This window comes from Eschrichtius robustus, chromosome 16 (genome assembly GCF_028021215.1).
Source record: "Eschrichtius robustus isolate mEscRob2 chromosome 16, mEscRob2.pri, whole genome shotgun sequence".
Taxonomy (NCBI): domain Eukaryota; kingdom Metazoa; phylum Chordata; class Mammalia; order Artiodactyla; family Eschrichtiidae; genus Eschrichtius; species Eschrichtius robustus.
The window spans coordinates 41,754,024-41,775,346 of record NC_090839.1 but is presented as its reverse complement, the minus strand read 5'-3'; the positions used below and the strand labels follow the sequence as shown (position 1 = coordinate 41,775,346).

The 21,323-nt window shown below is 42.6% G+C and overlaps 1 protein-coding gene across 1 annotated transcript in view; it reads right to left on the bottom strand.

The window, feature by feature from the left end:
• The window catches only part of SPTLC3 (serine palmitoyltransferase long chain base subunit 3), a 132,149-nt gene that overhangs the window by 2,098 nt on the left and 108,728 nt on the right, over positions 1 to 21,323 (bottom strand). The window contains exons 11-12 of the mRNA XM_068524204.1: positions 8,359 to 8,494; positions 3,835 to 3,964 (exon numbers count right to left, since the gene is read on the bottom strand). Coding sequence (XP_068380305.1) covers positions 3,835 to 3,964; positions 8,359 to 8,494 — 266 coding nt within the window. The remainder of the gene's footprint in view (positions 1 to 3,834; positions 3,965 to 8,358; positions 8,495 to 21,323) is intronic.

The window sequence follows — 21,323 nt, the reverse complement described above, 5'->3', positions numbered from 1 at the left end:
CACTCTTCATCGCGGTGCGCGGGCCTCTCACCATCGCGGCCTCTCTTGTTGCGGAGCATGGGCTCCAGACGCGCAGGCTCAGTAATTGTGGCTCACGGGCCCAGTTGCTCCGTGGCATGTGGGATCTTCCCAGACAAGGGCTCGAACCCGTGTCCCCCCCATTGGCAGGCAGATTCTCAACCACTGCACCACCAGGGAAGCCCCTATTTTTAGTTTTTTGAGAAACCTGCATACTGTTTTCCACAGTGGCTGCATCAATATACATTCCCACCCACAGTGTACGAGGGTTCCCTTTTCTCCACATCCTTGCCAACATTTGTAATTTGTGTCCTTTTTGATGCTAGCCATTCTGACAGGTGTGAGGTGGTATCTCAACCTTTTTAACTTCTTTTTTTGTGTCTGTTATAAAATGTACATAATATATGGGTAATGCATGTATTATTTCTAAATGGATTTATGTTGAGGCCCACTAATCAACTACCTGAAACACACCAGTACTCAAACAAAGCCGGGTTTATTCAGCTTGCTGTAGCAGGGAATACGCACTCCAGAAGAACCATCTTCGTAACAGGGAGTTGGGAAGGGCTATGTATCACATCTGGACTTGTGCACGAGATGATTCTAAGGAAGCAGGGACCAGTTCTGGCTTGGATGCTGTCGAGAAGCTGGAGCAGCTCAGTGTTGTTTATATGTAGACTTCTTATCTAGAAGGTGGGAGCATTATAGCAAGGCTAGAGCTGGCCTTGGTAAAGGAGCAGCTGCCACTCATGTTAGAAGAGGGACCTTTTAAGTCATTTTGTGTTTGTAAAGTGGCCTCCTTCTTGTCTTGTTCCAAACATGGTCACTGAATAGACTTCTCTAATATTGTATATTTTCTGCGACCGTCATTTATGTTCAGTTGCTACCTTAATGCCCTGACTGTTCAAGGGGTCATTTTTCACTTCTCTTATAGTAAGAAACTTGCCCAAAATTTTGTATTGATTTGACGATCTCAAAAGTTTAGAGGCATTTGTCTAGATGAGGTTTCCGTGCTCCTTCCAAACCAAGTATTCCGCAGGAATTAACTCATGAAAACAATCACAAGGTCTGATATCTATTGAACCGGGTATTCATGAGTGCCTCCATGCCGTTTGGATCAGAAAAAAGATGCAGATCGACCCAAGCTGTCCATCCCCTCCTGCCATCTCTGGAACTTGCTTCTGGGCACATCCTCTTCTCCCCATGTCTGCAGTGCTCCTCTCTTCACTCCCTTTTCCCTTGATGTGTAAACATGCTCAAGTCTTCCCCCACTTTCAAGGGCTTTTTCTAAACCTATTTTTCTTGCCTTTACACGCTTCTCAAAAGACTTGCCTACCATTTCTTACCACCCACTCATTACATTTAGAAGAAACAATTTGTTAAAATTAATATTCTCTAAAATATACTCATTTTAGAGAGTCTGGACAATATATGGAACAAAAACAGCAAAGTTCTCCCATCATCTCAAAATCTAGAGTTAGCTCAGTTATTAACGTGTTATCTAATAAATTGTTATTGTGTACCTACTATGTTCTGTACATTGGTTTAAGTCCTAGAATATAATGGTGACGCAGAAAGTTATGGACCCGTGTGTGTGTGTGTGTGTGTGTGTCTGTGTGTGTGTGTAATTCGAGCTCAAAGTATCCCTTTCATTTTTTAATTCTTTGTATTCTTATTTCTGTTCCCTGCACTCCCCTAAAACTCTCTGTTCTGAGCGTCAGCAAGATCCTAACTAACTGCTAAGCCAATGGTTTCTTCTCATCTCTCACCCCACTTGGATGTTCTGCTGTTTTGTAGAGACATATTTAAAAATTAATTTTTATCGGAGTATAGTTGATTTATAATGTTATGTTTGTTTCAGGTGTACAGCAAAGTGAATCAGTTATACATGTACATATATCCACTCTTTTTTAGATTCTATTCTCATATAGGTCGTTACAGAGTATTGAGTAAAGTTCCCTGTCCTATACAGTAGGTTCTTATTATATATTTTATATATAGTAGTGTGTATATGTCAATCCCAATCTCCCAATTTATCCCTCCCCCCACTTTTCCCCTTGGTAACCATAAGTTTGTTTTCTACATCTGTGACTCTATTTCTGTTTTGTAAATAGGTTCATCAATAGAATATTACTTAGCCATAAAAAAGAACAAAATAATGCCATCTTCAGTGACATGGATGGTCCTAGAGATTGTCATACTGAGTGAAGTAAGTCAGACAAGAAAGACAAATATCATATGGTATCGCTTACACGTGGAATCTAAAAAATCGCAGGGACATTTGATCCTCCCCCTCCTTGAAGCTTTTTCCTGTTTACTGTGTTGAACACTGCACTAGCTCATGACTTTTCCAATTGATCTAGCTCCATCTAAGCCCATTTCCCCATCTGTGATTCCTATATCCAACCAGGGTTGTAGAGGGAGTCTGCGCTTGGCCCGTTCACTTATATTTGGACAATTATATCTTCTACCATTGACTTTAATGATCCCTTAGTTCCTCAGATTACAGCAGCTCCAGCCTTGCATACTCTCCTAAGCTCCAGAATTGGATTTTATTTTCTTTAAATTTTATCGAAGTATAAATGACTCAGTTACACACACACACACACACACACACATTCTTTTTCATATTCTTTTCCATTATGGTTTGTCACAGGATATTGAATATAGTTCCCTGTGCTATACAGTAGGACCTTGATGTTTATCCATCCTATATATAATAGTTTGCTTTTTCACAGATGGCCCATAGACTTGTAATCCCAACATGTCTAGAAGTGAGCTCATTTTATTCCCTCAGTCCTGTTGATGTTATGCTGTTCCTTGCCATATACCTTATCTCATATATGTGCTTAGTTTTGCCATTCTTTATTTGCTAGAGGGCTAGAGACCTCGGATTATTCTTGATTCCCTCGCCCCATATGTGCCCTGCATCCAATATTTGCCAAGTCTTGGCAGCTTCATGCATGCATAACGTCTATTCCTAGACCCATTTCTTTTGTTTCCGTTGCCCTTGACCTTGTCGTCTCTTGTTTTGTTCAAATAGCTCCATATATAATAACCCACTCCACCCTCATGCAGTTGTCTATATTTCTTTTTCGAGATGAATTTATTCTGTCTGATATTATTATGAAGTGCTTATTTATAGTATGTTCTCTTAGACTTTTTGCCCCAGGGTTTTGCATAGAGCAGACACCTGATAGTGTTTGCTAAACTGCATTGATTTTATGAGACGGTTTCATCAACCCTAAACTGACTGACCTGGCTTGGTTCTCTGATATTACTCATTCACACAGAGATCGAAATCCAAGGGCAATGAAATGTGGTTTTGAAATCCTTTACACCTCACGTAGGATGAGCTTATATGATAGATCTGTCTTTGTTGTTGGTTTCCCAACATGTGGCTTATTTGGGTCATATTTTCTTATGATGGACGTGGTGGCTATGAGCAGTGCCAGGTTGCAGGCAGTTACTGCTGAAATAGCACGTGAGATCAGCGTCCGCATTTAAGAACAAGCAAAGAGCAGGATGTCTGGCTACTCAGTGGGTCTTTGCTATGAAACCAAAACACCGACTTGACTCAAGTCTTCACTGAGCTGATTTTCCTTTCTATCTGCTGAGTTGATCACATTGTTGGACATTGTTAGGATACCCCTTTTTTTTTTTTTTTTTTTTTTTTTAAGCAGTGAGTGTTATTAGTGTTGTTTTCTTAAACCATCCAAGAGAAACCCAGGGAAACCCAAGCGAGCTCAGTAAAAGAACGTGCTTGGAATCCGAGGACCCCATCCTGTCGCTTCTGCTGGGCTGTGGAGTACTTACTGCGTCTAACATCTCCCGGGTATGTGCTGCTGAAACACAGAACCGAGCCCGGGCTTCTGCAAGGGGAGTAGCTGGAAATCCAACGACCACCACGCCGATTTTTCTCTTTAATAGATGCCTTGCAAAAGCCCTAAGGGAAATGTTAAAAAGGAGATTAACTGAGAGATGACAAAATTACACTGCAAAAAAACAAGAAAAAAAAAAGGAATGTGGCTAATTGACTTTTTTTTTTTTTAATTTATATTTATTTTGGCTGCACTGGGTCTTAGTTGCGGCATGTGGGATCTTTAGTTGCAGCATGCAGGCTTCTTAGTTGTGGCATGCGGGATCTATTGGGTTGGCCAAAAAATTCTTTAGGGTTTTTCCGTAAGATATAACGGAGAAACCCGAACGAATTTTTTGGCCACCCCAATAATTCCCCGACCAGGGCTGAACCCCGGTCCCCTGCACTGGGAGCACAGAGTCTTACCCACTGGACCAACAGGGAAGTCCCTACTTTTAAAAAGTAAGTAGAAGATGACTGAAGTAATGAAACTTCTCTCAGATGCAACCGATAAGGAAATGTGGCAGCCAGTCACTTGATGGTACCCATAACTGAGTGTGTATATTGCGGGGTATGGCACACTCATTAGACAGCCACGTGTACAGAGTCTTCGACATTGAGCACAAAATGCTGGTGCACGTGACCCTGGTTTAACAAGTCTGCACATATGTAAAATCTTTTGTCTGCAGGGTTCTTAAGGAATAAAAACCATTACTCAATGCGATTACCTGAAGAAAGAACATGTTAGATGCAAACCTATATGCTTTAAAAACTTAATACTGATAATGCAGTGTGGAAATTGTAAGAAGCCTCTACTTCGTGACTATAATTTCAGGATCAGGATCAGAGGGTCTGCAGGAGCCAACCCCAAACCATGTTATCTCTCCAGAGACAAAGATTTTATTTTCCATCAAGCCAAAGATAGGAAATAGCAAGGGTCTCCTCATTTGTTACGTGTATGTTCAGGGATAATAAACCCATTGGCTGGATTAAGGGGGGATGGTGAAGGAGGGAGGGAGAGGAATGCAGGCACACAGAGGCTGGTCCGTAGAAGCAGCCTGGAGGCTGTAGGTCATAGAATTACAAAGCTCTTTGATACTGAGTAAAACCTTTTTAAGCTATGATTCCTTCCCCTTAACTGCTTCTAGCCTCTTTTTATTTCAGAGCTAATCTCAGTAACGATTCTAGAATACCCAGCTCTCAAAGTCTGTAAACTTCTTGCTCTGAGATCCAATGTCAGACACAGGCATGTGCACCCAAGTGAGCCTTTTCCCCTTTGTGCTCCGTCGCCCCCGCAGGAACCCTTAATCACTAAGATGCTTTGCCCTCAAGTGGGGTAAACGTCTCAGATCTGTTCTTAGCATTAAGAGGTTGCTGGTGTCTTATTTTAGGCTGGAAGCTGACAGCACCACAGAAACCTTGAGTCATAACTCAGGAAGAATCCGCCACACAGGGGTCTTTCATTCTCCTCCCATTTAGCTGTCTGCCTTTTGGTTTACTCGTGCAGAACGCAGGTTATCAAAGAAAGCGATGGAGATTGCAAGAACTACCAAACACGCAGCCTCTCTGGCCCCCTGGCTTGGCCATGGCAAGATTCAGCCTTTGATTTGGATTGGGAAGTTTACAAGGAGATGGAGCTTTCTAACTGAGGAAGCTTGAAAACAGCCATTCTTTCTTTTTCTTGATCACCCTATGGAAGGCTGCCCACGGAACTGCACAGGATGAGAGCTCGTAATTGTCTGAGAAACAAGTCAAGTGCTTTTATTGCTAGAGTACAAACCACCTGACCCATGATCGGGCCGGTTTTTGGGACTCCCCAAAGACCATTTTCACTGTCTGCACTCTTCTCTTTGTACCAGAGGAAGTAAGTTTTGCCAAAGAATGTAGAGCAAAATATATGACTGTTGATTCATTAGGCTAACCTGAAGCCTCCCCGGAGCAGTTCTAAGTTTAAAACTTAGACTACTAAACCTAGCCTCCTTCAGCTAAGGTATATGATTGCCTCTGGGTTTGTATTCCCCAAAGCAAATTAGAGCTGGCATAGGCTGAAAGAAACTAAACTATGTGAATAAGAATAATAATAATACAACATTAGCATTGCATTGCACGCAGCATCACTGCATTTTCTGCAGCACCATCCTCCAAGTGTATGATGAGGCCTGAGGATGGAAAATGTCAACCCTGTACCAAATAGTAAATACAATATATTCTTGATTATTTAAGTGAATGTTTTATGGGTGAAATCACATTATACTAAACTCCATAGAAGATTCCAGTGGTAGAATTGCAACAGGACTTTATCCAAAAGGATACCTGGCTAGAGATAATGTCTCCATTCTGTGGTAGGTGGAAATGTGGAGAAATCACAGCTCTTTGATAAAAATCAAAAGTTTTTAAATGAGCAAATGAAACAAGTGCTCATACACTGGTTTAGCCAATTAACTCCGTTTCAAAAGGTTCTCTGCCTTCAACTTTCCACTGAAGAAATAGTGCTTACCCAATTACTATATGGAGTGCTTTATATACATTATTAATACTATTAATAATAACAGCCAACACTGAGTAGCTCCTATGTAAGACACGACATGCCAAATGCTGATAGACTTCATCTTGTTTAATCTTCAAATGATCTTAGGAAATAGGTCCTATTCTATCCCATTTTCAATATGAGAAAAGTGGGGCTTCAGAAGGTTGGTTAACTTGTCCGAGATCCCCCAGCTAGGAAGAGGCAGAGTCAAATTTCTTTTTCATTCCAAACATCTCATTATACCTTAGAACATAACTTTTCCAGGAAACTCCCTCTCAGTTTAATTCTCCTTTTTCACATTAGCTTTGTCTAGTCAGGACTCCTGGCATATAAAGGAGGAGGGGAACTCCCTCTTTCATTCTGTCATCTTGCACTTGAATTCTTGTGTTGAAATGCATTTGTTTTTATTCTTCATGGACTCTTCTCATTGGATGGACTCATGTTCCCAGCCTGTTGAGGTTCTAATTCCAGCTTCCATCATCAAAGTCAGAAGTATCCAGCACACTCCCTACCGCCACCCTCTGGTGTTGACACTCTCTAAAATGAAACAAGTTTACTTTTGGTGTCTTCATTTGAGCTAGTCATAAAATATTAGATAGGCATGGGCTACGTGTGGAGTCAGAACATACCATTTCCCCAACAACTGAGTAAACGTGGGTTTTCTTTCCTGTCATCCAAGATCACATGGTAAAGGGTTTTGGGTTATCTGCCACTTGGAATCACCATTGTCACTCCTTCCTGCCATTAGCACAGAGCAGTATCCTATGACATTACTGAAGCACACTGTCTTCTTGGCTACTCCAGACATTGATTTCCTGATCCAGATCCATGAACAAAGGGCTGAGTGGTGGACGGTTGCGGTGCATGAGGCAACTCATGTGTGCATTTTAACTGCTTATTATTTTGCTGTGGTGAAATGACACAAGAGTGTACTCCAAAAAATCCGTCTTTTGGGAACATATAACTCTGTCCTATCCATCATGAGTTTTCAACTAATAGCCCCAGAACTTCTTTTCTATACTATGTCTAATACTCTGCCCCATCTACTTCGACTGTTAAGAGAATCAAACAGAAAGTTCCAACAATGGGGTTGTGTTAAAGGAGTGTCAGGATGTCTAGAATCTGATAAACATTTGTTGAGAATTATTTTCTACCATGTGCTTCATCAGATACACAAACATTTTATATTAGAAAGGAGTTTAATTAACTTCCTTTTAACAACAGAGTTAATTATTCTCTAGCAGATCGGAGATGGCTCATGTATAAATTCATCTGTGCCATACTGAGAAAAAGTCATTTTTCCTCTTTATGCAGTTTTTACTAATGCTCAACCTCAGAGTTGCAATCGATGGAAAACCACCCCAAATAAGCTTACAGGAGTGGTGCTAACATTTTTTGTTAAGAGCAAGAGCTTTGGAGTAAGCCTAGGTTTGGGTTTGCCTCTTGGTTTTACTACTGCTTGACCGGTATGGCTTTGGGAAGCTATTTAACTGCTCTCAACCTCAGTTTCCCCACACATGAGGGTGCCTTCTTTTGAGGATGGTCGTGAGAGTGCAATGGGAGAAAGCACAGAGCCTGGTAATGTTGCTTTTGAATGTTGGGAGAGATGGTCTTTTGAGGTTCTCCCTGAGAAAGATCTTGGGGGAGGAGGAAGTGCAGGATCTTCATCAATTTACAGCTGAGGCCTGAGTTAAGTGACTCCACCCAATTCACAGAGCTTGGAAATGATGGGCCACAGTACCTGGCTCCCTTCCCACAAGATCTGTGAAAAGGCCTTGATGATGGGCAGGCAGGTAGCTTCTGAGAAGCTGGACAAGTGAATTCTGAACTCGGCGTCCCGCTCAAAATGCAAAGCAATACCTATGCTGAAAGAGCCCCCTGGTGTCAAAAGCACCATCTCTGTCAGATCACCTTGGAGCTTAGGTGTTATTCTGGGAGTCCGCTGGATACTCACGCTACTTTAGCAGGCATGTAAAGCAGCAGGGGAACAACGGGAGATTCCTCATTGCCATAGATAATGAATCCCATTTCACTCAGTCTCTGTCTGAAGTATCTTGTGTTTTCTGCAAGTTGCTGTACTCTCTGCAACCCTGAAAGGAAACAGGCGTGAAATCCATCAATTCCCACCTGGAAGAGGGAAGCAAAGGTCAGACTGTCTTGGCAAGTGTTCCTAAGTCTTTCTGTAGTCCTGCATTAAGAGTTGGAAGGGGGTCAAAGTAGGGTAGGGAAATATCTCCTGGTGAGCAGGTGTGGGCACTGATGCCTGGGATCTGCCCTGAGTCTAGAAGGCAGGATCCGGGGGAATGGTGCTGCTGGGTACTGCCGGCAACCAAAGCCAGGCTAGGCTGCAGGGCAGTAGGGGAGCAGGAAGGGTGTCTAGCAAGAAAGAAGGAGAAGAACTATCATTTACTAGGCAACTATTGTGTGTGGATTCTGCTAAGTACCATAGACACATTAGTTCAGGGGAAGAGAGTGTGACAAGAAGTCACACATACACACACACACACACACTCCACCCCATACAACTTGTTGGTTGCAGCTTTTTAGCGAAGCTGAGCTGGCCCATTAAGTAACCCTTCATCTAGGTCTCTAATCAAAGAACACTTCATCCAATCTGAATTTGAAGGGGTAGCATATCCTTGGACAGATAGATCCATTGGAGACTGGAATTATTTTGTGAGGCACTCAGTGGTGATAGAGTAATAGAGGAAAGGGAAGAGGGGGCCCTCTGCTTTCTCCAGACAGAAAAAATGACAGGGTTGGCCCCCAACAGAAGGTCAAGCAAGATACATGTGCCCATTTATTGGTACTTCAGCTCAAAAGCTTATCTTCTGTCTTAAGTGTGTATCCCAGTGGGAAGGTCACACACATTATGAGATGACCAAAGGGAACTGAAGAGTAGAAAGAGTTCTGAAGATATCTGTCTACTCAGTTCTGCCTCTAATCAGGTAAATGAGTAAACTAGCCAAAGCTAGAGAGTGTTTGCTCAATAAGGAAGATTGAATAGGTTTGGATATTTAATTCCCTGAGAAATCAGTCCAATGTTTGCATTTGATGCAGCATTGCCATTCAGCAGGAATTTGCTGGTACAGCTGACCTCCATTCTGATTGGTCAGGCATCCATTCAAACTGATCAACTCTTACTCTACCAGTTATTCAATATTTTGAACATCACTCCTGGGTGTGTTTGTAACTCTTTAGATGGAAAAGGGATAAAAATTTCAGTAAACATGTCATCACGGTCTTCTAGTTTCTTCTTGGAGACATGGCCCCAGACCGTGCCTTGACAAAGGGTTGAGCAGTGGGTATCTCCTGCTCAGCATCTTTCCTCCAGGGGACCATGATGTTCAGGTAGAGTTGGCTCCACCTTTCCTCTTGGCTACAGGGGTATTGTGTGACCCAGGCCTGGCATATTGGAATACTCCACCCCCCTGATAATTGGGTCATTGATGGAACACAACCAGGGCCTATCAGTCTTTCAGATCTACTGAGGAAGAAGTGTAAAAACAAGGTCATCTTCAAGTTACATCCTTGCCACCATGGAGGAAACCTGCTTGAGAATGATGTTGATTCAGAAGAAAGCCAAGGCACAAGACAGACATATGGACACCAAGGGGGGAAAAGTGCGGTGGGGTGGGGATGGTGGTGTGCTGAATTGGGCGATTGGGATTGACATGTATACACTGATGTGTATAAAATTGATGACTAACGAGAACCTGCAGTATAAAAACAAACAAACAAACAAAACAACTAATACTAAACTTTCATTGGGTTATTCGTATGGAAATATGTTAATATAAATGTTTCAGACATTACATGAAATTTCTAAAAATCTTATATGTTCTGGTATAATGTTATAAGTCATAATTCTAGTTATTACTTTAAAATGTATATCTCAGAAATAAACAAACAAAAAAAAAGATTAACTATGAGTTGAACCTGGATGATGGATACAGAAGAGTTCATTATACTGCTATTTTTGTTTATATTTTATTGTTTTTATTGTTTTCTATAATAAAATGTTTTTAAAAATTAAAAAAAGAAACTAACACAGCATTGCAAAGCAATTATTAATTAACAAAATTTAATTTATTAATTAAAAATTTAATTTATTAATTAAAAAATTTAATTATTAATTAAAAAAAAGGAAAACAGAAGAGGGGCTAGAGTATGACTTGTTTTAAAGAAGGTGATTCAGATACAAATGAACTTATTTACAAAACAGAAACAGACTTACAGATATTGAAAACAGACTTATGGTTACCAAAGAGGAAACGTGGGGGAGAAGAATAAGTCAGGAGCTTGGGATGAACATGCACACACCACTATATATAAGAAAAATAACCAACAAGGACCTACTGTATAGCACAGGAAACTCTACTCAATATTCTGTGATAACCTATATGAGAACAAAATCTAAAAAGAATGAATATATGTATAACTGAATCACTTTGCTGTACACCTGAAACTAGCACAACATTGTAAATCAACTATACTCCAATAAAATTAAAAACAAACAACAAAAGTAAAGAAGGTGATTCAAATGAAGGCACAGATATACATCCCAGCTACCAAAATGTATTCCATATGGCTTGTCCCCTTGTGTGTTCAGCTCTTCTGTTGATTGTTAGTTGCACAATGAATAGATGAGTTCATCAGGCTGAGTCTGATGATTCCTAAATGATCCCCCTCACAGACTAGAAGGATTTCCTGGCCTGGAACTGCATGAATGACTTAAATTGCTTTTCCCAATGGCATTATCTTTGCACTTGCCCATAATGACTCATCCATCATTGGGCTGCCCAGCTAATTAATTGGCCCCGTCTGTCCTCTCTGCCTTGATTAACCCAAGTAACTGGATCACTAGCTAATGTCATCACTTTACTGCTTCTAGATCCTTTGGAGAGTTGACCAAACAGATCAGAATATCGATCGGAGGGGCAGCTGACTCTTGAGAACTGAATGTTTTATTCTTGCCCCGTCTTCTCCCTCTTTGAACCATTTAGCACAGCATGGCTGACAAGCCATTACGACACACTTCGTGGTCACCATGTTTACTCACATAGGGACACTATAAATGCCTTGAGGTCTTTTGAGTTGGCCAAGACACAGCTCCTTTCAATTACTCTATTGCTCACTCTGGAAAATTGGAAACATTCTCCTTCTCTTGGAGGGCCTGGGGGCAGAGAGAAATTTGTACATATAAAACGCTACTCACCTACAGGATGTGGGTGATTTTATTAATTATGTTGTGCTTTGAGATCCTTGTTTGAAGAGCGTTTTATAAAAGTAGAAGGAATTTTTAGCACTTATCCTTTCGTACGGGGATGGCCACGCCAGGATGGCATGGGGACTGGGCATGGCAGTGACCTTCCCTTTGCAATACACAAAGTCCCTAATTAAATAGTTTCTGATTCTTCTTCCACCTATTATAATACATAGAAGTCAGGGAAGCCTCCACACAGATAAATAAGTGAAGGATCTGATCTCTTATGTAGAGTGCTGGAGAGTTTATACGAGTGTCTTATTTTGCTGTATTCTGGGTTCTCTGGAAAAGGAATAAGCTTTGGAGTTAAATGGACTAGGAACCAAACTCCACCTGGACAACGTAAGGCTTTGAAACCTCAGTTTCACCTAGAGATACATAAGCTTATCTCACAGGAAGATTGGGAGAAATAAAGGGTTAATACAGGAACATGCTTAATACTGTGTCTGGGAAAAAGACACTTGAAAGGTTAGTTACATTTTTCCATTAGCAATACTTCTGGGCAGCCTCAGTGGCACCTCAAAATCATTTGGAGAGCTTGGCAAAATCCCATGCCCAGACTGTACCCCAGACCAATGAAATCAGCATCTCTGGTAATGAGATCAAGCATGAGTTTTGGATTTCACCAGGTGCAGCCAAGGAGACTCAGATGTCTCAGAAACAATGGCCATTACCAGCTCACCCCCAAGGTCATGCATGGCTGTGTTAGGTGCCTGACTGTGTCTTGGCTGAGTCATGCTCCTTGGTTGGACATGGAAAGTAAAAGATGGGCATATGTCCTAGCCTCTTGTTTGGCAAGATGACATCCCAGCATTTACTGAGTGCTCGAGGTCTCCAATGGTATGTTTGTGGGATCACTTGCTCCTCTGACAGTTATCGGCTCCAAAGTGCTCACTCGACTTGAGACCAACCTCACTGTCAACCTCGCCCCTCTCATGAAGCTGGATAAAATCAGGGATGGACCCAGCTGGGCAGATGACCTGTAGGTTGTCATTCTACCCACTTGGATTTCTAGCTCTGCCAACTTGAGAGATGGACTAGGTTTAACCTTCTCTCCAATGTTATTAAAACAAAAACAGCTGGGGCAGGGGAAGGAAAACAAATAAAACCCAAAGTGTCACCACTACAAAGCCATGCTGTCCCCAAATAAAAACAATCATCTGTGGCATTTCCAAAAATATGCTCAGGTCAACTCAATCTCCAGAGGGCCAGAAGGAATTGTGGACAGTAGACACTCCCAGAATGACCTGTCAAAAGCTAAAGAAGGAAAATATCTTCTCTGTCAAACCATGGAACCATCATCTGCTGGCAAAAGAGGACAAAGGCATTTCCCCCTGTAAGACTGAGTGTAAGAGGCGGATTTGATGAGTTTGCAAGACAATACCAACTACACTCTCTATTTTCTGCAGACTTTGCGAGCTTGCTCTCTAACAGAGGAAACGTGCATAGACCCAGATGGCACGGGGGTGGCGGGGGGGGACTTATTTTATTATTCCCCAGGCTGAAAAAGGCACATACAGAAATACACACCGCCCTCCTTTCACCAGTGCGGAATACAGACTGGGCAACCTCGAACATGCTCCTAGGCAGTGACGCTTGGGAAATGCGGTTCTCTTCTTTAGCGATAGGAAGAATCTTTCCTGTTCCTTAAAAAACTACAAATAGAGCTACCATACGACCCAGCAATCCCAATACTGGGCATATACCCTGAGAAAACCATAGGTCAAAAAGAGTCATGTACCAAAATGTTCATTGCAGCTCTATTTACAATAGCCAGGATATGGAAGCAACCTAAATGTCCATCGACAGATGAATGGATAAAGAAGATGTGGCACATATATACAATGGAATATTACTCAGCCATAAAAAGAAATGAAATGGAGGTATTTGTAATGAGGTGGATGGAGTTAGAGTCTGTCATACAGAGTGAAGTAAGTCAGAAAGAGAAAAACAAATACAGTATGCTAACACATATATACGGAATCTAAGGAAAAAAAAAAAAAAAAAGGCCATGAAGAACCTAGTGGCAAGACGGGAATAAAGACACAGACCTACTAGAGAATGGACTTGAGGATATGGGGAGGGGGTGGGGTGAGATGTGACAGGGTAAGAGAGTGTCATGAACATATATACACTACCAAATGTAAAATAGATAACTAGTGGGAAGCAGCCGCATAGCACAGGGAGATCAGCTCGGTGCTTTGTGACCACCTAGAGGGGTGGGATGGGGAGTGTGGGAGGGAGGGAGATGCAAGAGGGAAGAGAAATGGGAACATATTGTATATGTATAACTGATTCACTTTGTTATAAAGCAGAAGCTAACACACCATTGTAAGGCAATTATACTTCAATAAAGATGTTTAAAAAAAAAAAAACAAACATGTCTCACAACTTAAGAAGCAGTCGCATAGCACAGGGAGATCAGCTCGGTGCTTTGTGACCACCTAGAGGGGTGGGATAGGGAGGGTGGGAGGGAGGGAGATGCAAGAGGGAAGAGATATGGGAACATATCTATATGTATAACTGATTCACTTTGTTATAAAGCAGAAACTAACACACCATTGTAAAGCAATTATACTCCAATAAAGATGTCTAAAAAAAAAAAAGAAGTCGATCTTTCTGAACAACCAGTTTGATCCTCAAGAGTGCCCCCAGTGGTCTGAGAAGGCCTCCCTCCCCCCAACCCTGCCCCCTTGCCTCCTTCCCCTTCTTTGTCTGACGCTCACACTAGGCTTCTGCTCCGGGCATGGGGAGGGGGCGGGAGCAGGGGTGCCGGGGAGAGACCTTGGAGTAAAGTTTCAATGTGGCAGCAGGAACCCAGCGTCTGTTATTTTAAGCTCTGGACACCAGACAGGACATTTTGTTTCCTACACACTCAGGGCAGAGAGATCTCAGGAAAGATCAAGAGGCTACAGAGCAGCAAGCATCATAAGAATCACATTAGCAGTGACAAGCTTCCCAGTGGGATGGAGAAGACAGCGTTTGGAGTGGTTTGCTGAGAGGAACACATATTTTTATCAGGCACTGAAGCTCTCCCTTTTGATGTCTGGATTCCAAGGTTACGGCATGTTTTATAGTCACATACACGTGTGCCAAGGACGGTCCAGGCTGCTCAGTCCTGCCCCTGTGGAATGCACACAGGAGTGGAGTGGGCAGGCCGGACGTCGGGGTGGACGGCTGTCTACACGACAGGATTTCATGCCCCTGTTTCCACCTCCCCACCCACTGCTCAGATACACCATCAGGGGCTTAATCCACAAGGAGAGGTGACAGTGGACATGTCTTGTGCACCTACTATGAGCCAGGAGCTGTGCTTTTGGGCCCCCTTCACAGATGAGGAAACCAAGACTGGGAGACTGTTCATGCATTGCACAGCTGACCTGGAAATTGGCAGTGCCTAAGAGTCTATCAAAGTCTGCTCCTTGAAAGAAGCTCATAAACTCATTCCTGATGAGGTGTGAGCCCCATGATTCATGGATTCATACATTTCACAAATGAAAAGCACTCACTATGTACAGGAGCCAGCTGCTAAGATGGAGGAGAAGATGAAAAAATTTTGGGGCTATTTGGCAAGAAATAACCTAACAGTAGAGAGAGCAGATATCAGATAATATACACACGAGAAGAGCCATAAGACAGTTATAGACAGAGTCAGCTGGCCTGTCACATAGTAGTGCTTCTTGAATCCTTACAGAATGAGTGATAAGGTTTAATGTTAACTTGCATTTAAGTAGAGAGCAGTATCTTAGCAAGTCTCTAATGATGGAGTTTTGCTCATCGAATGGGGTAATTTGGAAGTCTGGGGCCTTTGGGAACCTTGCAAATTGGTGATTCTTAAACAGGGGAACACAACAGAGTCTTCAGGGAATATTTTTTTTTCTGGAATACTCACAGGTAAGCCTCTTCTGCAGAGATTCTGCTCCAGAAGGACTGGTGTGGACCTTTTACAAAACCTCCCCCTGGGTAACTGCGGTGTGCACCCCAGCTCTGAACCACCACTCGTAGTCATAAACTATTGTGGTTGTTGATTCTATGAAGATAATAAGGCTGATTCTAACTGAAGCCGCCAGAGAGCAATTTGTCTCCAAGTACTTTTGCATTTTTCCCCTCCATCAACAGGTCCGTGTGTCAGCTCCCATCTGCCCTTTTCTTTTTTCTATGGAGATGAGGAAGTCACTCGTATCTGAGCCTTAATTTACCGCTCTGTTAAATGGGGATGATAACGATCTGTTTCCCAGGACTTTGGGGAGAATGTTATTTCGTACTTTTCCGTGTGAGTGGCTGTTGTGTTCAGGGGAGAATTAAAAGATGAATATGTCTATTATTTTCAAGGAACTTATAGCCTAGAAAAAGTATGTAATAATCACAGACAGTAGAAAATTGAACGCCCCATGGAAGAAATTCTCTGGGAGTTTGGAGCAAAGACCTAGAGGTGGTAAGTGAACACCTTGTGCGCCAGGAGGGATGGTTAGCTCACTTGCCTAGAACGTTTGGTTTACAGTCATGAGAAAGATCAGTGGAATCAGACCCAGAGGGCTGCAGATGCCAACCTAAGAGGTGGTGGGCACCAGGGAGCCAGGGCAGCATCACGAACAGGATATGCCATATTCTGAGGGGGTTTAGGAAGAGGAAGTTATAGTGTATAGTACATGGAGTAGGATAAGGGGAAAACCAGAGGTGGCCAGACACGTAAGGAGGCCAGAGTGGCAGCAGAAGTGGGTGAGATGTGCTTCAGCAAAGATTGTGGCAAGAAGGCAAAGGAGAGGTCCTGGCTGAGGAATTGGGTTAATGGGGGTCCCCTGAAAGCGCTCTGAGAAACAGTGCAAATGAAAGTAGCCTGTAGGAAGCCCCATCGAGGCAGCGTGTGCATGATTCAAACCTCTGGTTTTCAAAGTGTCTGCTGGGCAGGGGGTGCACTGAGGAAGCCTCAGGGAGGGGGTGCAGGGAAAAACTGAGGGAGGGGCTCAGCGGCTGGGAGATCGGACCACTCCACCCTCCAAGCTGTCTCCATGACAACAGCATCTCTGTCAAGTGCTCAAGGACCGTGAGCCTAGTTTTCCTGGGTTCAAAATCCTCTCTGCCATCTTGGGCAAGGCATTTCATCTTTCTGCAGCTCAAGTTCTTCACCTGTAAAATGTGAATAATGACAATGACAATAATAATAAGAAGGATGCCCATTTCATACTGTTATGAGGATTTGATTTTAAGCACTTTGGACAGTGTCTGGCACACAATAAGTCCTACAAGAGTGTTGTAAAATTTTAAAAATTTGTATAAAATGGACTTCCACGTACATTTCATTTGAAAAAAAAAATTCTGTGGTTCAGAAATATTGAAAACTATTCATTTCCAGTCTTCACCAAAGACTGAACTGACTTGCTTGGATTTGCCCTCTAAGGCTGGGCCTCTGTGATCAATGGAAGTGACCTGTGGTGTCTACAGCCAATCTGGTTGTTCCTGTACCCTCCACAGTTTCTTTTGTTTTTTTGTTTTGGTGCCTAGGACATGCCTTTTGATATTTTCTTAACCCCCAGAATTAAATAGTCACCAGAATAATGTTCATTCTCAGTATTCAAGTTGAAGCATATGACCACTGGAAATCTAACTACATAAAGTCCTATTTTATAAAAACAAAGTACATTTTAGCGACATTAACCAGTACTTAAGACGTAATCACGTGAGCTCTTAGAAAGGACTGGGCTCTTTCTGAAGAAAGAGATTCTCCACTGCTGGCTTTGAAGATGGAGGGTGTCACATGGTAAGAAATTCAAGTCTCCAGGAGCTGAGAGGGGGCCCCAGCTGACAGCTGACAAGCAAACAGGGACTTCAGTCCTGCAACCCCCAGAAACTGAGTTCTGCCACCACCACACGTGAGCCTGGGAGAGGAGTGTGAACTCCAGAAAAAAGCTGCTGACACCTTGATTTCTGCCTTGCCAGGGCCTGAGCAGAGAAGAAACTGCCCAGACTCCTGACCCCAGGAGACTGTGAGATAATAAACGGATGTCATTTGAAGCCTGAAGTTTGTCGTCATCTGTGACGTAGAAATAGAGAACTAATACATTCTGTCTAGCCTAGAGCACACGCTGGCCTTCTCCAGCCACAAATCCACCTGCTTAATCCTCCCTGGCTGTGGCTGACCTGATTTTCTCCCCAAACTTCTCCAGACAAGAGTAGGGCTGGGGTACAGCACTCCCCTGCTTTTGGGGTTTTTGCTGCTGAGCTGAAAATGAACCCGTGATGGAGAAAACAAAGATCATTGTGGAAGAGTGACTCCCCTTCACCCTCAAGATCCTGCAGCTGGAATCATGTTCTTCTCCAGTTGGACTGAACCAGCAGAGAATTCCATGTGTGCTACATCACAACTCCCCCATCTCAGACTCCATCCACACAGAGGAAACAATAATGAAGAGGTAACTTCTGTAGGACTCATGGTGTAAAAGGATATCTTGTTTGTAGGACGGGAGGAAGGAAGTGGCCATGTTATCCTTTTGCCCCAGTGCCATCTAAAAGACAAACAGATTCTCTTTACACTCTTGCTGGGGAAATCTTTTAAGGCCTCAAAGCAAGTGCAGAATTTACTGAACTGCCATAAAATTCTACGCTTGGCTAACTCTTAAGGCGAAGTAAATGAAGGGACAGAACGTTGTGGAACATTTTTCAAGCCATTTCTGCACAACCAGACAAACTTCCCCTCCTAGCTGGGGCTCCACAGTTTGGCTAATTCTGTGTTTATTGGATGCCCACCCCCTTCCCCGCAGCATGGTCCTACAAGCACGTGAGCAGCAATAGGGCAGAGAGGCAACACCTGTCACTTTGCTTGCTGACCCCAACCTTAGGATCCCCCCGCTACACACAAAGACCAGGTAGAACTTTCTTACCCCCCAGCACAGGTGATTAATCATGGACGGAGGCAGCCCCTCAGTTGAAAGCCAGCTGAGCGTAGCACTGCCATCTGTTCTGCGTTAGCTGTTGCTGAAAGGCCAGTGGCTTGAAACCATTTAGAAAACGCAGCCCTCCGTGCCTTCTGTCTCTTTCTCTGCCTCTCTTTGCATCTCCAGCTGGTAACCAAGTGGCAAATATATTTAGGAAGCAGTGGCTGGGTCCTCCCTCAACAATGCCATGGGCCTTGGATGCCAGGGGCCTCAGACGGCCCATTATGGGTGGGATTGTCTATGGGCTCCTCTGCATTCATGGAGGGACTTCAGAGGGACAGAACCAATGATATGTGGTTGTGTTTAGGGGGAGAAAAGAACTTGGAGGAAGTCAATTTTGTTTTCGCTGAACTCTACGACAAGGTAGATGCTGAGATGACCTTTAAAGACTCCGCGTCTAATTATCACAGTTTCATGTCCCTAACCACAGTCCTTTCTGGTTCTCACTGTCTCTTCCTCACAGAGATTCTGGGTGAAGAGTAAGTCAGTAAGAACAGCCACGAGATAAGCCTGATAGTTTGGATGGATAAGTGTAGTTTGCAGCCCCCAAAGAGCTTGCCCTGCAGAGACGCAACATCTTACAAGAGATGTTTGTGAATGGATCTCGTGTCAAATATAAACAGTAGGAAAGTGAGAAAATTCCACTCTGGAGAGTGAATTGCTGTCACCCAGTGTAGTCCTTTCTTTCCCCCTTCAAAGCACTAAATCTTCCCAGTTAGTCACTCCCGTTTTTTAAACCTATCAAACTCAAGTGTAAAAATATGTGTGCCCTGTTGCAGGGACCAGAGCAAAGGTCCAAGGTCACAGCTGGAAGGTGCGGGGGCCACTTTCTCCAAGTCCATGTCGGGTTAGAAGCAGGGTCAGTCCCTCACCTGCCAATCTCATGATAAAATTTCACAAATGATCAGGATGAATGAAATAATCCAGACAAAATAATTTTAAAACGAGGCATGGTTGTATTTTCCAGTGTGAATGCATTATATTTTAAGTCTCACTCTTTTTTCTTTTATCTTCAGTTTCCTCTCCAGAGGGTAAGGAAAAAAAAAAAATGATTGAGGTTCATAAATTAATTAAGTTATTTGAAAGACCTTGCCATTTTATTCAATTCCTTCTCCTAAGAACTGAATACAAAACAGAAATATAAGCCTTTGGAAAACATTTTTATAAAATCCCAGATATGGTACAGAATGAATTATGTGGAGTGCATTTGCCCACATGTACATAACAGAAGCACACAGCTTTTAGTGCTTCCTAAAGTAGATGGAATGCTTAAAGCAATGTTGAGTAGAATCATATTTTCATATAAATTCAATCTTGATATGAAGTTGCTAGTTTTATTTTTCTACCTGGGCTTAGAATTCAGTTTTCCCTTGTGACTAGTTTACCTTGATTAGTCACGTGCTGGGTGCTGATGTGATGAACATCAGAAGTTTGATACTTTTTAAAGCCTCTTAGCCTCCTTTTAGTCCATGGTCTCAAAAGAACCAAAGTGTGGCTGAATAAGAGAGTTGGGGTGACTCAAAATAAACCCATCTGATTCAGATAACTAACCTAAATGTCCATGTGTTTAAATTGTATGTTTTAAATTGCAATTTATAATTTTCTGATAATGATGCAATTTATAATTTCCTGTCTCATCTCATCCTCCCTTTCAGAAAAATGGCCTGATTTTCTGAGAGTGTGTTACTACTTCCAAAATATACATTCTCTCCTGTTCTGGCCTGACTTCCAGAGCTGTTCCAATTTCATGTCTTTTTAGCTTATTCGGGGGAAGCATTATGCCCAGGGTCCATTTTCTGTTTCCAAAAAGTACACAGCATTGGGGAATTGAGCACCATCATAATGATAATGATCTCAGTACCTGCCATGGCCTGGGACTATGTTCTACAAGAAAGAAGCAGAAGTGGTTATAGTAAAAGCCAGACTAGAAGCCCCGAGAGTCCCTATAAAAGGAAGAGATTTGTCTTCAGTCTTTTGGACTTTGTTTTTCTTTTTCCTTGAGCTACTTTTATTCCACTCCAGGTCAAGAGTTTATTTATTAAGTCAATAGAGAAAGATTGGGCAACTGTCTAAAATATACAATGTCTTCCCATAGTATACGTCCATCAGAAAGGCTGGGGAAAGAATTTCCTGGGCTGAGGTTAAGTCCTGTGGTAAAGACTGGCTGGCTATTCACCAATCCCATTTCCCCCTCCTAGGCAGGTGGTTAACTTCATTTCCCAGGATGCTTTGTGGTTAGGTAAGGTCCTGTGACTGAGTCACAGCAATAGGATGTAGGCAGAAACAAAACATACCATTCCAGTTATGGCCTCTGAAAACTTCACACACACGAACCTCTTTGCTCCTCACCCCTTTGATGGCAACCTTGGAAGCCATAAGTTGGAGGAGCCACAAGATGGAAGGAGGCTGGGTTTACACCCATTTTGGGCTCTATATGAGCAACAAAAAAATGTCTACTGTGTTATATGTTGGAGTTTGTTACAACAACTAATTAACCTTAACTAATACTGACCTTGTAAGAAAGATACCATGAAAAATTTTCAAGGATTCAAAATCCTAACGCCCTTTTACTTTTCATTGGCTAAGTGGTGCCCTGGTAAAGGGAAACTCTAATTTTTCAGTGTTAGTTTTATTTTTTCAACCTCTCATTACTAGTCACCAAATAATGTCATGAAAACATGAAGTCTCTTGATTGAAAAAGACCCTAAGTGCAAATCAACA